This window comes from Centroberyx affinis, unplaced genomic scaffold (genome assembly GCF_046629955.1).
Source record: "Centroberyx affinis isolate AG114_WGS23_722 - 3 ecotype Tasmania unplaced genomic scaffold, CSIRO-AGI_Caff_v1 ptg002249l_1, whole genome shotgun sequence".
NCBI classification, from domain to species: Eukaryota; Metazoa; Chordata; class Actinopteri; order Beryciformes; family Berycidae; genus Centroberyx; species Centroberyx affinis.
Genome location: NW_027280540.1, coordinates 69,977 through 87,757, shown reverse-complemented (window position 1 = coordinate 87,757; position 17,781 = coordinate 69,977). Strand labels below are relative to the sequence as shown.

Genomic DNA, 17,781 nt, shown 5'->3' with positions numbered 1-17,781 from the left:
CACTAAATCAAATACAACACTGTAATACCTCATAGCATCACCTCAAAATGACATCATATACATCAAAACATCATTTCCATAATAAACCCATCGCACTCCTCGATATCATCACAGGTTTATTAAGTGACTTTGTACAATACAAATGAAAAATAAAATTAAAAATACAGAGATGGAGTACATAGCCAAAGCAAAATGCGGTGTTGACTCTTCATTTCCCACTGATCTCACTTCCACAGAGAGACTGAAATATTGTTTCGTCCCGGCTCGCTGTTTAAAGAGAATGCTTTTTTTTTGTTTTTGTTTTTGTTTTTGTTTTTTAAACAGCAGACGCCGCTCTCAGTCTCTGAGGAATTCTCACATACAAAAGAAGTTATTATTTACTTCAGCTGGCTCGGTATATATAAAAATAAACTAAAGTGAAATATAACACTTATGACATTATAAATGGTGGTCCAAGGCTAGTGGAAATAGCTAAACACAGAGGAAAAGAAAGCGTTACATTTTGGGAAAAAAAGAGAAGCTTTAGCCATTTTTTGTTTAATTTATAAAAGCCCAAGGTGCATTTTTATTCTTTTTCTTGATTTTCCCATGTCTCATGTTGACACCGTTTTGTTTTAGGCTATGTTGCACTGTTGGTAGGAGGGGAAAGTTTACTGGTTACACTCATAACAAAAAAAAAAACAAAAAAAAAAGGATTTAGTTAATGCCTTGTCCTCTTCTTACTTTAATACATCATGGAAGATCAGGTTAATATATTTATATATATATACTGCAACTTTCATTTTACCTGTAAAACGAATAAAATTCACCGGAACTTGATTGTACAACAGTTAGACGTTTTGTGTGGGGATTTTTTTTTTGTTTTTCTCTGCATAAAACTGTAGACATCAGTCATTAAATAGCAACCTTGGGAGGGAAGATAGAGCAGCGGGTGGGGGGGCGGGGACAGTATTCAGTAATAACAACAACAATAATAATAATAACAACAATAATAATAATAATAATAATATGGGTTTGGCCTTTCTAAGACGGGGGTTAAGTTTCTTTTGTCGTTAAGGTAAACACATTCCGTGGATGAGTCCCGAGGCAGTCTGGGAGCTCTCTGGCGGTGGTTCTGACAGTACATGCAGACCCCCCCTCTCATACCCCCCTAATACCCCAAAATACCCCCAAGTGCCCCCTCTAGTGGCTGGGGGCAGGACCGCAGCTGTGCCGGCGATGGAGGAGAAACAGAGAGAGGAAGGAGAGAGGAAGAGGGGGAAGAAAGAAGAGGAGGAGGAGGAGAGGGGGGTGTCAGTGCCACACACTGGTGTCCTGACTGGCAACGTTGGCAAACAATAGTAAGTTGACTTGGGGTGGTCCCGCCGACTGTCTTCTAAAAGATCTTGCCTTTCTTTTTGTTTTTCTCCAGAGTCCTGCAGAGGAGAAAAGAAAACACACACACACAACCATTATTAGTAACTTAATTCAAATAACATGTTCAACTTTAAGCTGTTTTTTTTTGGAGATTAACTGGTAAAGGAAAACAAATAAAGGAAAAAAAACACTTTGTAGGCACTGGGCTAAGGAAATCTCATATAATAAAGGAAAGAGCCTGCACCTTACTGAGTGATCTATTTATATTCTGTATTCCTGAATATATGCTGCCTATCGAGCAGTGTAAATATGACATTTTTCTAAGAATCTATGGCTGCGAAACCAGGCTGAGAGATTACCACCTGCCACATGTTGTTAGTATGTTCGTCTATCCTACCACCTACTTTGACAGATACCCAACCATCATATCATTAGGAGGCCCTCCTCTATTCTAAAAATCCAGTTGGCTAGTAGAATAGTGAAAGTTGAATTTTGGCACACATGGCGTTTCCTGCCCCGGGTATGACCTCATCTTTGTTGAAAATAAACACATGCCCCCCTATCAGGCCAAATATTATAAAACCGGCATAGAAAGACCCATATACATTACATGTAAACATGAGATCATCTTTACCATCCAAGGTTCCTAGGGCCTTTGATTGACAGATAATTAGAATCACTTTAACTCAAAATGTATTTATTAGAATAAACCCCTTGAGATGTACCATCTCGTTTTCAAGGAGGTCCCAACATATATCACAATCACTACATAACAACAGAGGAGTGTCAAAATAAATAAAAAGATAGAAATATAATGATCAATACGGCAACGTACAGACGGACGACAGACAAACAAAAAACAAACAAACAAACAAACCGCCAAGTATCGTAAACATATTGGAATTTTGCTTGGTCACTTTGGTGCATAAACATAACGGCAACACACATAGTAACAAAGTCAAGAAATAACACCAAGCACCAGCCACGTTTAGGTAATGAACCATGTCTTTCAGGAAACGACCAATCACTTGAAGGCTATATTCAATTCTAGAAATCTCAAAAGCCGATAAAACGGTGGAGGTGGCTGTGAAATGTGGGTTTGTGACCGGCAGATGAAAGAAGTTTTGTTTTCTGCCCTGACAGGAAAAAATGCCCTAAACAGGCATTGTAACTTTACATGCTCACAGACACAGAACTGTGGGGAAAAAAGCCAAAACATTAAAAAGTCTGAAGAATGTGAGTCGTACCTGGAGGCGTCCAGCTTCTGCTGCTCCAGGCGCTGCTGGGTCTCCCAGTTGGCCCTCTCCTCCTCAAACTGGCGTCTCTTCTCCTCCAGCTCCTTGTGCTGGGCTTCCAGGTTCTTCTTCATTTGCTCATGACGCCGCTGCAGCTGCAGGGACAGCAGAGAGGGGGAGTCAGCAGCATGCCGGCAGGTTTATATGGAAAGTCGTCAATGTAACTACATAACTGTATATGTGCAATAAGCTTGTTGATCAAGATACAGTACAGTTGTGCGACAAGATTAGTAGCAGTTTCAACCTGTGTGTGTGTCTAGTATTTTGTTAGCTCACTGCGGTGCAAACCCTGTATGTTTAATGGAGATTGAAGCTACTTTTGCATCGTCCCGGATAATTGTTTGATCAGTATGGATTTTTGAAGGCAATATTTTTAGACTGTAATAGTAGATAATCAATGTTTTGTGACTATATTTAGTATCTTTAAATTCGACAATTTTCATGGTATTGTATTTTTGTCAGGGTGGAAAATCCTCTGAAACAGCATTTAGACCATCATGGGACTCTAAAACTCTCCACTGAAACCAGACTAATGAAATTCTTTTAGGGTTAGCAGCTCTTTAAGGCAGGCTGACCCACCCCACCTATTCAATGGCAGAGGAAACTCTGAGATACATCAGGCCTTTTAATTAATCTGCTGCTATCAATTTTCTCGTCACACAATGTGAATATTTATCAAAGTTAAAATTAGGCATATTTTTGGCGTCCAGGTTTCATTTTTTTTTTTATAATGGTTACATGTGTTCTACAGATATCACACTGTGTATAAACAGACATGTTCCCTCAAACACATGCTGACAATCGTGGACACATAACTGTGTATGTGCAAAATCTGTGCAAAATATGCAGTGTTATTAGCACAAAGACTGAGAAATATGTGAATTCATATTTTCATAATCACACAGGAACAAACACATCTAAGCCTTATCTAAATATCACACAGACACAAAAGAGGGAACTGGCAAAGAGAACATCCATTTACACAATCAACGACACACTCGCACGGCCAATTCACACTTAAAAGCCTCTAAAAACTGTCAGTATTCAGCGCAAGAGGAAGCGAAACTAGACAGGAAAAGATAGTGTCTAGAGATACGTGACAAGGACATGAACTGTAGACTTAGTAACCCAAGGGTGTGACTGTATGACTGTATGTGTGTGTGTGTGTGTGTGTGTGTGTGTGTGTGTGTGTGTGTAAGAGAGAGAGAAAGAGAGTGTGTTACCTCAGCCTCGGAGTCTTTGAGCTTCTGCACTTTCTCCTTGACTTTCATCTCAAACACTTGCTCCATCTCCATCTCCATCTTCTTCATCTTAGCCACATGCTCTCGCCTCTCTTCCTCCATCTGGGCCAGGGGGCTTCTGCATGGGCACACACACGCACACACACACACACACACACACACACACACACATTCAGATTAGCACTACACTGCATCACCAGCACCGACCTCTTCACCAGTAAGCTACATTCTGAAGAGTAATGCCACCCCCTTATTAGTGTTGTCACGATAACCAAAATTTCAATACCGTTGCGAAAGATTGAATTTAATAAACTTTTAATACTTTCACTCAATTTGTTCTGCAGCCTAATTCAGCATTCACCTTCAGAGGGTGTATATGTGCAGATTGTAATAGTTGGAGGAGGAAGAAGAAGAATTGACGTGGACAAATATGCAACTATTTCACTTACAGAGCCGACAAAGATGGACACTCAACCGACATCAAAACTCCTGTACAAGCGTTGCTACACAAAGCTGCCCAAGTCAAGTGGGTAACACGTTGCTTGATGGTTTTTCTTGTTTGCAGCAGTATCAAATAAAAATTAAAATAGTGACCTTAGTATTGGTATCAAAGTCAAAATTCTGCTATCGTGACAACACTAGCCCTTATTTCCCAGGGAAATGCAACATGTAGGGGTGTAGGAGGGAAACAGAGCAAGAGGTAGAGTTTTAGGAATGGCAGGATCCAACAGGGCAGCGACGAGGAGAGGAGACCCGACCAACAGCGGGAGGCCTAGGAGAGCCGGTATGAGAATACCAAGAAACCCGTGAACGAACGCTGGTGGTTAGAGGAGGTACTGAGTTAAATGTTAGTAATGTTTACCAGGGTGGGTTTTTTTTTTTTTTTTTTGCAGCATGAGCATATAGAAAGATCTGCCGCAGAATATTTGGAGCGAGGTTATCTGTGATTACGAGGGACGTACCACCATGTTGGAGGAGTGATGACAAAAGCAAGGACTGTAACACTACTGCATGTTGTCTAAAAAAATAAAAACAAAATTCACTGGACTCACCGCTCAAGAGAACTGATGAAGCCTCTCGGATGAGTGGTGAAACGTCTTTAACTTCTTATTAATTTTAAGTCCAGTGGATTTTGTTTTTTATTTTTTGGACATCTTACTACCCGGATGACTGAAATGAATCTACACCGAGACACTACTACCTGTTCCTCCCTGACAAAACACAGAAAACGCCTAGTTTCTGTCTGCTTCTTCAACACCTGATGCCATTTCAAGGTAGACAGCTCATCAAGTTGAGTGACAAGTGTTGGGGGTGGGAAGTTGACCAACTGAGGCGGAGGAAGGCGGGACTAGGAAGCACTTCACTGCCTCAAGGGGGAAAAAGTTTTATACTGTAGCTTTACTTTTGCTGTCAGTCGTCCAACATGGTGGTATTCCCCTCATAATCACTGGTAACCACTCCAAACATCCCATGACAAGTCTCTATTATTAATCCAGGCTGGGCTAATGGCAGAGATAGTTGGAAGCAGTGATGAATATACCAGTGGAAAAACATTAAACCCTTTCTTGTTGGAGAAAAAATTAAAGCCATTACGTTTACAGCCATCAAACTAGATTCACGAGGATTCGCTTTAATTTACAAGCGTGGCAATTGATGAACATTTTTTCCTCGCAATGTTCCCGCCTTTGAGTGAATCCTGGAAACATCTACCGACAGAGGAGAGCGAGGGGGAAAGCAGACCCTTGTCAACGGGGGGGGAAGAGAGAGGATTCCCAAATGGAGCCAATGGGGGACAAAAGAAGCAGGGTACAGACAAATAGAGATCTGATAGGAGGATCTGAAAAACAGTAAAAAATGACCACTTACATTCCTTCAACTGTGTCAAGTCTAAAAAAACAGAAACACACACAAACACACACACACACAGCATGCAGTGATGAGATCATGCACTAAAATAGAGCTACAGTCTACCAACTGTGGTCTGCGCTTCCAACTACTTCATCAGTGCAAACGGAAAAATGACTGCTTGGGAAAAAATAACAATATTCACTTTGTGAGCTTGGTGTCAAATACATTAGTAGAGTTTGTCATAATATGCTTAGCTGTGTGTTAGCGTCAGCAGTGTGAGGCTTCGATTTAGCTGAAGAGCAACAGTTTTAGCTTGGTGAGTTGGAGCCAGTTGCTTATGTCCATATGAATGGAAATGCAGCAACATTGGTACAATTTTACCAATATGTCATGAGGGACGTATTTATATTAAAAAGTAGCACAATGACAGGCTACAACAATATTAAAATCCATTATGAGTGTCACTCAAATATCACAAGACAAAAGACAAAGGGCAGTGACTGAATACTGTCAAAAATCATCCTCCAAAATTGCCTTGAATATTCCAGTCACTTAATGTAGATGAATAAATAGCAGGCATGTCACTGGAACATATTCATCCCATTCAGATCAACACATGCAGCTGGGAAAAGGTCCATCTGAAAGCTCAGAAAACATACTACATGAACTTACTATATGAACACATTAATCCCAACACATAACAAAACATCAGCACCTGTAGGAAAGGATGGGGAATTCCATACAGCATGCTCAAAATAATCCAAAATAGTATGTACCATGAACTTTCAGATGCACCGTGTTGTGGTTTGGAGAGTTTCTGAATATGGGCCTGATTAACAAGAGCTAAAAAAAAAAAGTGCTGATGAATTAAATTTTGGCAGTGGCTTGCAGGGCAGGAAACAATTTTCTTCTGTCTACAAATTCCAATATTCACCTGCCACTACTTTACCCAATTAGATGTTTAGAACAGAAAATAGACTTCAAATAATGGCTGGTTACCAATTTTTGGTAGAGCAGACGAACTTGCCAGCCGCAGCCAAACTTTAGCAGCGTTTGGCAAGTGGCTGGTGATAATTTCCCACACTGATGGCTGGCAAGCTGGGCCTCTTTGGCAGGTAACCAACCATCATTTGGAGGACCGATTCTATTCTAAAAATCGAATTGGCAGGTAAAATAGTCAAAGTAGCTGGTGAATACTGGGATGTACAAGCCAACTAAAAGTCAGTCTACAGCTACCATCTTCATCCAGAACACCAACACCCTGTCCAGGACTTACTTGGTGGACAGCTGGCCTTTAGCCCTGTTGTTATCCACTCCGTTGTAGGTGACGGCGGCAAGCTTCCTGCTGCGGTAGTTCTCATAGTGAACATTGTTTGTCACGTCCTTCAGGTCCTGCATGTGAGTTCTGGGGATGGACGACAAACAATCGACTCAATGAAATAGAAAAAGTGGTTTATTCCATTTCCACTTGTGGTGTGGTGGTTTGTTCTGCAAGGCCTATACCTCAACTGCTCTTTTAGCTACTACATATTGTAAGCTACATACACACACACACAGTCAAGAACACCTGAAAAGACTCATTTACCCTTATACATAAAGTAGATCCTTAGTGGAGTACTCAACACTGCTTTCCTCAGAAACCAGTTGAACGGTCCTTAAAGACCCCGTGTTTAATTAACTGACTGGCCCACTTGAGTATTCATTTATTAAACTTGATATTTGTGCCTGATCCTCTTTGTATTCGGCTTCCTACTGAGAGAACAGTCATCGTTTCAGTACCTGATGAGCATGTCCCTGAGGATGGTGAAGTCGCAGTGGTCGCTGTTTTCAACTGGGAAGAGATAAAAAAAATATTATTCAGTCACCCATTGTATTCTTTTGGACAAGCATCATCAAAAAAATATTTAAAACCTCCTTTGTATCTTACCAAGTAGCAAGTACCTCCTTAAGCCTGATACACTGGGCAACAACTCAACAGTTATGAACTGATTACATGGCACTAAATTCTATTGTGTTTTTTTGCCCTGTCCTGCTGCTCAAAAAGTTGCCACAAAAAACTGTTTCCCTGTTCTTCTCCATCTTGTTTGTTTGTTGCTTCTGTATTTTTTTTAGGTAATATGTTTTGTTTAAAGTCCCTTGGTGTTTTTATTACCTGCACAAATTCTTAAGTTATGTCACTTCTTTCTGGGTTTCTTTCACTGAGTTTCAATTGTTTAACAGTTTAAATTGTTCAAGCGGTTAAATTGCTTAACATCCATTAATTCACTGTGCAAATATTTATCTGACTAAACTAAACTAAACCTTCGTACCTTCTGCCACACCCCAGGGATACTGCCTCCCTCTGGCCCGCTTGCCGTTCACCTCGATGATGGTGTTGCTCCCTACTACAGCCAGTGGCAACTTGTCCTGCAACAGAGCAATGCAAGGTAGAATAAATATGGGTTTGTAACCAACTAGTGCACTGTGTAACATTATGTGTGGACCGGGCAGGTGACTTACCTTGATCTTCTTCACCAGCCTGTTCTCCTCCTCGTCGTCTGTCTCAGGAAACTCGTAGATCTTGATTTTGTGCTCTTGGATTTCCCGCATGATCTGGAGCAGAGCAGAACAGAGAGAGAGAGAGAGAGAGAGAGAGAGAGAGAGAGAGAGAGAGAGAGAGAGAGAGAGAGAAGGGTCTTTCAGCAGCTACTGGCAGAGGAAGAGAGAACACCTTCCTGGGGTGTTGAGGTGCTGGTCACGGCTAGACAGAGCTTGGATGAAGACGTTTCTTGTGTCGCAATGTTGAGCTTTTTTAATGCATTGAATGAAAGCATTGTTTTCATCAGGGCTACAAGTGTGCAGTGACTTCTTTGGTTTGATGAATTCTGTTCATTTCAACCAACAGATATAGAAAGCATACAAAACAAATCCTTCTCAATGTAGCTAGAGTTAAGACAGATACTTTACATTATTGACTTATTGGCCTGGTCAGTTTTAGCAAAGCAGTATGATTGGACAAAGACGTGTACCGACCATGTTGGTAATTCCAATAAAGCATGGCACATCACACAAAAGCACAGTGGAAAAATGGAATTGGTTGCTATGATAACCCTTGCGGAGATCGTTAGCAATCTTTCTTGCTTTCTCTTTTTTTTGTCTTTGTATATATATGTGTACAACTTTGAAGAAAACCTTTCGACAGCACAGAGGCTGTTCTTTAATCGGCTTTACCGAGCTGTGTCACCATCGTACCCGTGACCACGCTAAAGAAAACCCCCTCCCGGATACTTTTGGTACAGTAGTACGCTGCTGTGGAAACCACTGACCTGCTTCTTGAACTGTTGGCATTCCTCTGGGGTGAGGGTGTCTGCTTTGGCGATCAGCGGGATGACGTTGACCTTCTCGTGCAACCGTTTCATAAACTCAATGTCCAGGGGCTTCAGTCTGCAGGGAGTCAAACACAAAGCTTTATAATGCTGTTTATATGTACTGTATATGGGGCGTCCTGGTGGCTCAGCGGTAACTGTGACGCCCTGGGTTTGAAGCCAGTCCAGGACATTTCTCGCATGTCTTTCCCCTCTCTCTCCTTCCTGTCTGTCGCTACTTTGAACTATCCAATAAATGCCCCCCCCCTGAAAAAAATTAAATACATACTGTATATAATACATACTGTGCGAAGTATGAAATCGTATCGTATCGTGACCCATTGTCAGTCATCATGACCCATAGTTAGCCAGGATGATTCGACGGGGTCAAATGGGCCTCCCACTACTTTTTTTTTTTTTTTTAGGCCACTGCTTTGTGTGAGGTCAACAGAATTATCTGTGTGTGACGCAATCTGTAGACTGCGTCACACACACACACACACTAATGAATATGTCCGCTAGTGAATATACTGTATTGCCACTGAATGAGGAAATTTTCTATTTAATTTGGATAGCTACAACGATTTGATACCTTGAATTCAAAACTGATTCACCAGGCTGTCCAATCTATTATCATCACTTAGAAATGTAGCTTATTATTAAGTTAAATAGAAAGTACCATGTAACGAATCAAACTGTGGCGGAGAAGGTGCACTGAAATAGAGTTAGGACGCTTGGTGGCTTTGTAAATGGGCAATGGGAGACAAAGCTAGTGTTGGGAGGGTTGACTGGCTTTTGGCTTGAAATATAACGATCACTGTCCCTTGGTAAGCTCTTTTTTCAGATAACACAGGGATAAAATGAAGCCAAACCAAATATGGAAAACTGTCTGGCTATGTGAGGACTGACTAATCTTTATAATTTCTAAAGCAATAAGCTGGTAGTAATGAGAAAGCACGGCCATTATTGGCTGTGTTTGACTTGGACTCCGTATCACATCGGTTGCATTGCTTTTCGCCCTGTATTTTGTTAAGAAAATATAATCTCATCTTCATCTTCTCTTATGGCATTCTGGCAAGATGTTCTGGAAAAATCTTTCTGAGTCATAAAGGGCCATGAAGCAGTTGTTTTTGTTGTTGTTGTTTTGAGTGGTTGAAGTGGGTTGCGTGTCTCGCACATAGCCACAGCATTGCTCTGCCAATCACAAGGGAGCAGCACATCACATCAAAATACACATCACCACCACTAGTGTTCACAATGTCCAACAAAACTCTCATAATTGGGTTTAAATGCGGCCATGATTAACTAAGGAGAGTGATTTCCTTAACCCCTCTCCTCCACACACACACACACAGAGGAAAAACAGTCTGCAGAGTTCAGCTGGGCGCTCAATATCCAGATTGTCTCTGCTGAGTCCTGCTCTCAGTGATGGGGGTCATTGTGCTGGTGCGTGAGAGCAGTCAGCTGGTGTTGTGAGGGTATGCTGTGTGTGTGTGAGTGAGAGAGAGAGACAGAGAGAGCATAAGCTACTCATCCTCAAGGCTAGAGTGCTGCATGTCTGGGTACAGAGGGCAGGCTTGTACAAACACAATGTCTCATAGAGGATGGACAGATTGGGGAGGAATGGGAGGGACAGAGAGGACAGAAAGGAGGACAGAGGCTTCTTCACTGTTTACAGTATGTCATGTTTTTAAGGGCATGTGAGCACACGCTGAGCATTTGCATACACACAAATCGAGACACAGCAGCCACAAACACATACTTATTCTGCCCTACAAAGGCCAACAGCAGAAGCTACTTGTTGTGTGTTTTAAAAAAGGTCAAAGACAAGGGTTTAGATTTCACATTAAGAAAAATTATACCCATGCATCCGTCTAAATCATTTACAATCTGACTGTGTACCAAGCTAGATTCGTAGGGACAGGAAATAAACTCTGATGTCACTTTTCTCAGTTTCACTACTCCCCCAGTTTCTGCTCTTTTGCTTTGTGGGTAGAACTGTGCATGTGTTCGCGCATGCACACACACACGCACTTCTTGACAAAAAGGCAAGACAAAGGCACGACAGCACAGCTTGTGCAGCCGCCTTCATCACGACAATTTACCATTGGCATAACAGAGCAGTCTGCTGTGCAAGGCGGCCTGGCTGCTTGTGGAATAATAAACATAAACGACTAAATTCCACATAGTCATCACTTTATGAAACATTTGGCTATCAGTGTCATCTGCTGGGAATTCAGCCAACTCTTTCTTCTGTGTGTCTCTCTCTCTCCAAATGGGTCATGCCCCCTCCTTCCTTTCCTTTACAGCCCTCCAGTTTTAACCCTTAAGACGAGGCTTGCTGAGAACAGATTTTTAGTTACAGCAATGGCCTGGGGGGGGGGGGGGGGGAGTCGTGACAGGGGGAGGGAGGGTGACACAATACACGCATTTACTGTATACAGACACACGCACACACACCTAGGAGGCTGCCCAGTACAACCACAGCTTTGTGCTGTTGGCCGCTGAGCTGATACAGATGCAGCTGGGGGTTCAGTGCCTTGCTCAACGGCGGTTTGACAGCAGATGTTGAGGGAGGGAACAGCTGTATTTACTTCCAGATGGTATGGGGATCTAAACTGGCAACCCTCCAGTCACAAACCTGTTTCTCTGACCTTTGGGATACTCATTTTCCCGCCTTTCACTCTTCCTTTGCCCCATTTCCTCCCACTGTTACCTCACCTCTACCCTTCCAACCTTTTCCTTCCTCTATTCCCATTCCTTTCCCCTCTCCCTCCCCCTCTCCTGTGTATGCTTAAGCATCCACCAAAAGGCATTGTTGTTACACACACTGTTCTGTCTCCCAGACTCACCCGTGTCCCGACGGGGCGATGAAGTAAAGGCAGCAGTGGATTCGGCTGTCGGGCATCTGGCGTCTGTTCACCCGTGACTCCGAGTTCAGGTAGTCTTCAAACTTGCTGTCTATGTGATCGATAACTGGCTGCCAGCTGCACAACAAATTACAGTCACAGTCAGGAAACTGAACCCCCACAGAGACCCAAAATGGCCGCATGTTGACAGTGGTGGACAGTAGCTTTCAAGCAAGATAGATGTTTAGGTGTTACGAATGAAGGAAAATTATCTGTGCTGAGCCAAAATGGAGGGGATCCTTACCAGTTGCTGTTGTCTACGGCATCTCCGAACCCCGGGGTGTCGACTATCGTGAGCAGGAGCTGGACGCCACCTTCCTTTACTAAAACTTTCGACTGCTCCACCTGGCAGAGGAGAAAGGATGGGCAACTTTAATTTCAGTAATCCTGCTGAAAGATTTGAGAAAGACGCATCTGTCGTCTAATATCGTTCATCATGATGACACAGCATTGTGGCACTTTTAAGGCTGTGCGATAGTTAAAGTGATTTTGGGATATTGTGACACACAACTCTGTTGTCTAAATTGATGATAACAAGCAATTTCTATTTAAAAACTCTTAACAAAATGAGGTATGAAACATTTTAAGGAACATCATTTGAAAATGTCAGTTTTGTTTGACATCACACCTATCATTACCATTCAGTTCAATGGGATGAACATTAATTTGATTATCTAACATGTGATTTTGCGTACGCGAGCCATATTGTGATATATATCGATATTGAAAAAAATCCTTATGATTATCGTGATATTGATTTCAACCATATCGCCCAGCTCTACGTACTTTTTTTCATAAACTATCACTTTCAAACCAAAACGTTTGATTTAGTTATTCAACAAAAATAAAACAGTGCCAAGACTATATGGAAGGAGCGGTGCCAGATCAACCTATTCAGCATCTCTGTCCTTATATGGTACATACAGAAGCAGACACTGACCATGTATACTGCATAGAAACCAGTGACGCAGAGGCTTGGCAGCGTGTAGCAACACGCCGCCCCACACTGTGCTATTAGCTAACTATGCTGGGGAACCAGAAAAACACAGGAGCATCTGGAGATAGCAGTGTTGTCAGTCAGGAGCCAGACAGATAAAGTACAGCACTTGAGGCACTTAAGTTTCAGGACGACGTTACATAATTAGGGAAGATAAACATTAAGGCATTTATGGCAGGGGCTGAAGGTTAATCTGATATGTTTAAACCAGGGTGAGGACCTAACTCTTTACCACAGCACCGTGGCCTTCAAGAGCCAATTCATGTCAGTGAGGGTGAGAGACTTCACTCTTCTAGACCTGGGTGCTATGAAACTTCATCATGGTGTGGTAAAAATCATTTTCTACAAATCAAGTCTGTTCTTTATTGGGCAGTATCTAATTCATTCAAGTAAATAAAAGTTGTATTATTGTATAAAAAAATAAAAAATACTTTTAACTATGAATCTTCACATCTTACTCTCATCTTTAATCCTCTTCTCCTTATCAAATGCAAATGAATTTTGATGATGTCACACAGCAGAAGAACAGGGGGGTTGTTCATTGATTCTTTTGCATGGATTGCTGCAATACACTGATGTATGGTGATATACAAATAAATAAATATTTTTTTTGATTCTGAGAGAACACATTCTCTGGCATTATAATAAATCACAGTGTTGTATAAGTGTGCTTCATTGTATGCATGTAATATTCTATAAACTATGTTTGCTAATGTTAACTTGCAAGCCAAGAAGTTTAACATGACTGTATTCTCCTTTGACGAGACTATGGCAGCTGATCGACTAGGGAGCCAGACAGCTGAGATCACATTCAAATAAACTGATAATTAAGTATGCCTATATACAGTATGTCATTACCACAGTTTGTTCACCGGCGATGGTTGCTGGTAAATACAAATTTCACCCAGCAGCCACTTTCATTTTATTTTACTCACTTAATAGATTTTCAAATGAAACATCAAATAAATATTTGGGATGCCCGCCAAAGTTGTTGGAAGAGTAGACAACCTTACCAGCCACAGCAAAAACCTAATAGCATTCAGGCGGTGTTAATTTCCCAACCTGGCTCCAACTGTGCGGTTGTCAACTCTGCTATTTGATCTACTTAGTGTTGTATCACAACAAGACTGGTGGCAGTTTCACCTCTGTGCATCCAGTATTTATTCACTGTGCCACGGTACATGCTCATACTTATGTTTAATTGATGGAACAAAAGAGTACAACATTTGGGTCGAACAGAGGTGAAACAAAATCTGCTTCAAACATAACAGTAAGCTTATCAAAGACGATATTTGGCAAAAAGTCAGTGTATTCCTTTAAAAGTCCTTTAACCCTGTGTACCTGCACAGTCTTTTTGATTCGGTGTGAAGGTCCAGGATACTCTGCTGAATACAGGTCTGTTAGGAAGAGCGAGTTGATCAACGTGGATTTTCCCAGCCCTGATTCGCCTGGAAACGAAGGAAAAGGAGAAGACAGACAAATCATGATTTGGGGAGCACATTGACATGTATCACTCATTTTATAGTTAGAAAGATGGCCAGACTATTCACACAGCTTCAAATGCATAAATATAGAGATAGAAGCAATGCAAGATTTGGATGAAACCATTTAAAAATAAACTGTTCCCCTGTCTTCCACCCACACAAGGATCACTGCTGGCATCCAGCTGCTGAAACAATTAAAAACCCAGCCAATAAAGACAACCAAAGGTCATGCGTTTTAACTGGGAAAGACATTGACATTTGTCCCGAAGCATTAATCCATCTGAGTTAACAGTAAAGAGGATAAGACACGAACACAGAGAATGCCTCTTGTTATCTACAGCTGACTGGCTGTGTGGTCTGGGAGGCTTCTCAAGCTTGGTCGGCCATTGTGTGCCCGGTTTCCAAGCTCCCAATGAAAAGGATCATTAGGCCAGTGGAAATTACCACTGGCACTGCCCGCTTTGGCTAGTAGCCACAAGTCGATATTTAACGAGCCACCGTTTACACCAGGGTTATAGTCAAGGGCTACTGTTTGGAGGCTGTAGCATTTCTTTCTCATACATGGTGCTGCAATCTTACAGGCGGCATGTAACTGTGTGCTATGGGTGTGCGCATGTTAAACGTGCTGCATTGTGAAGTGATGACAGGCCTGTGAAATCCACTGCTCTGAACTGTGTGAAACTGAACAGGTTGGTGGGTCATGTGTTTTTGTGAGGCATGGGGAGATGTGCCAGTCACTGCTGATAATACCAGTCCACCCTCCCTCTCTCCTCCACCTTCCTTTCTTCTTTCACACCACGCTGGTGATGCAATGCCTTGCACGGCGGGGACATGTGGGCGCACAGCTCCTCAGAGCCAGGGAAAGCTGAATCATGTGTGTATGTGTGTGTGTGTCCATGCAAGAGAGCAATACCATAAAAACAATGACAGTTAATGACTAACAAGCCTAAAGGATATCCTCTCCTTTCCTTGTTGTTCAGTGCGAATGTCATTCCTATCGTTTCTGCAGTTATTCCCAAAAATGAGGCTAATGGCTGATTTGTTTGTGGCAAACACAGTAAAGCATTCACAAACCCCAGCAGACAACTTGGTCAGCATCCAGCATCCTTTTAAGGAAATTTCAAGGGACATGAGCTGGCTAAATTTAAGTGCCTGGTTAAAGGCAGAGTCCGTTCTCATGTATGCACCTGGTAACAGAAACGATGAGACTGCACACAAACAATAAGTGCTGTTTCTGAGGTTTATCAGCTGCATTGTAAGCCAATAGGCTGTAAAGAAGCTGACTGTTGTGAGCGCAATGGGAGACGCGCTATTCTTAGAGGCACGCCGGGGACAAAATCTGTTGGTCCCACCACAGGAAATAGTTTTGACCCGAGGAAACATTTTCCCTCCGAACAGGGACTGATTAGCCAAGGAAGATCTTGGCCCAGTGTCAACCAACCACATCCAAGGGTTTCAAAAGAATGCTTATATTTTTGATTCGCTGAGTGGATCCAATCTAAATGTTTCTGTTCTGGGAGACAGAGCGTCAAGGAGCTCAAGGTGAACTCAAATAAAAGGCACTGTGATGTTCTTCTCCCCTCCGACTCCATGATTAAACTACAGAGCTGTAAGCATGTCCCTTGCGCATAAATGTGGTTACACACTCTCTCTCTGTCCCCCACTCACACACAAACATGTAAAACACACACACGCCCACACACTCACTCTCGCACTCTCTCTCTCCCTCTCTCAATAACAAACCACAATGCAAGTCTTTAAAATGCGAACCGCAATGAATACAATGAAATGATTCAAATAAAACAAGGGCAAACTGAGGGCTGAGCAGCGTGTGTTCTTACCCACGACCATCAGGGTGAACTCAAAGCCCCTCTTCACAGACTTCCTGTACACTTGGTTGGGCAGGCTTGCAAAGCCCACGTATCCCTCTAGATTCTTCTGCTGCTGGAAGATTGTAAAAAAATACAAACATCAATACCATAGTGAAATTTAACCTTACAACCCCCCCCCCTTACGCTACCAGGCTTAAAAGAACAGAGTCTCCATTGCCCTATTCCCATGCTGCCTGAATGACATGGCAGACCCTATATCTTTTGAAGTCCAGTCGCTCCATTCATACAGACCATTTCAATACTTACAGCTGTTTTGTGTAGATCAATGCGATGTGGTTCCAACATGCAGGAAAAGGCGGCGTGTCCAGGGTCAGAAAGCGAAAAGGGAGAGGACACAAAAACAAAATGCAACAGAGAATCAATCTCAAGGCATTTGACAAACAATCCATTCAGAAGCAGTTTCACAAGCCATAAAGCTCAGGGCTAAGTGATTCATGCTTTGAGCTAGCATAACAGCACAGATAGTTGGCCAGTGTGATACATGTTCCACTCCACTTGCTCCTTTAATGTCAATAGCACCATCAAGCAAGGCCCATTCACTGTTGGTGTTTTTTCTTGCCTGCAGCTAGGAGAGGATTTCTGCCTCTTATGCCAGAGCATCTCCTGCCTACAACAGCAGCCCACATGTCTTTTGAATGATGCTACGACCTCAGAGTATGCTGATTTGCCTACAGGATACGCAGTTTCTTTTCAGCAGCATCCTACTGCTTCAGTTTGCCCAACACTATCTGCACTTCTGCAAATATGAGCTCTAGAAAACCACCGCTGGTCATCATCGACCACAGTTTGAATTGTGCATGCAACACAGTGGGGAAACAAATCGTGGGAATATACCTAATATACTTTTAAATGATGCATGTCTGTTTCCTTTTGGTTGGGCCTGTCAGGTCTGCTAAAGGAAGTGGTGACAGGTGGAGGGCGAATTACAGTTTGCTTGTGTAGGTCTGAATAGACTCTCTTCAACAGCACATCGCTTTCATTGTTTCCGTTTGAAAGAAACGTTGGGTATGCTGAGAGATCACAATCAGTGACCAGTGAGCTACACAAAGTCAAAACACCAACACTGACCCAAAGAACTCTGGTCCCAGATCCAGCCTAATCCAGATTACAGGGCAGACGTGCCCTTTATATCTCTAACCTCCACATCTCTTCCAAACACAGGGCCTTACTTTTTGATTGTCTCGAGCTATATGCTTCCACCATGGCCAATGCATCAACGTGTATTAACTACATACACATGCAGCCCCCTCTCTGACACACGCTCGCGCACACGCACACACACCACGGAAATTGATCTCAGAGTCTAGCCTTTGGTTTGGATACACTCTGCATACAGACATGTAGTGTTCACTATCTTGACTGTATTCTGGCTAATTTATCTCACGTAAATGAAATCAAACAGCCAAGTATAAAGC

General features: G+C 42.4%; 1 protein-coding gene across 2 annotated transcripts; it reads right to left on the bottom strand.

Annotated features, from left to right (window-relative positions):
* Positions 1 to 103: 103 nt before the first annotated feature.
* On the bottom strand, positions 104 to 16,421 carry LOC139655398 (septin-7-like). 2 transcript variants are annotated; one of them, XM_071532792.1, is made up of 13 exons: positions 16,316 to 16,421; positions 14,332 to 14,438; positions 12,238 to 12,338; positions 11,937 to 12,071; positions 9,046 to 9,163; positions 8,240 to 8,332; positions 8,050 to 8,146; positions 7,520 to 7,571; positions 7,017 to 7,145; positions 5,759 to 5,779; positions 3,875 to 4,010; positions 2,604 to 2,746; positions 104 to 1,415 (listed from the first exon to the last, which is right to left on the bottom strand). In XM_071532792.1, exons 1-13 carry the CDS (start codon positions 16,323 to 16,325, stop codon positions 1,376 to 1,378), a joined length of 1,182 nt encoding a protein of 393 aa, XP_071388893.1. In that variant the 5' UTR covers positions 16,326 to 16,421; the 3' UTR covers positions 104 to 1,375. The 2 variants fall into 2 exon arrangements, with proteins under 2 accessions (XP_071388893.1, XP_071388894.1); XM_071532793.1 differs by lacking the exon at positions 5,759 to 5,779.
* Positions 16,422 to 17,781: the final 1,360 nt, after the last annotated feature.

What these genes read in the sequence shown, in the direction of transcription:
- LOC139655398 (XM_071532792.1), bottom strand. An exon ending in GAATCAAAAAGACTGTGCAG is followed by an intron (nt 12,339 to 14,331) that starts GTACACAGGGTT and finishes CTCCTCTGCCAG; the next exon opens with GTGGAGCAGTCGAAAGTTTT. An exon ending in GCCGTAGACAACAGCAACTG is followed by an intron (nt 12,072 to 12,237) that starts GTAAGGATCCCC and finishes TTTGTTGTGCAG; the next exon opens with CTGGCAGCCAGTTATCGATC.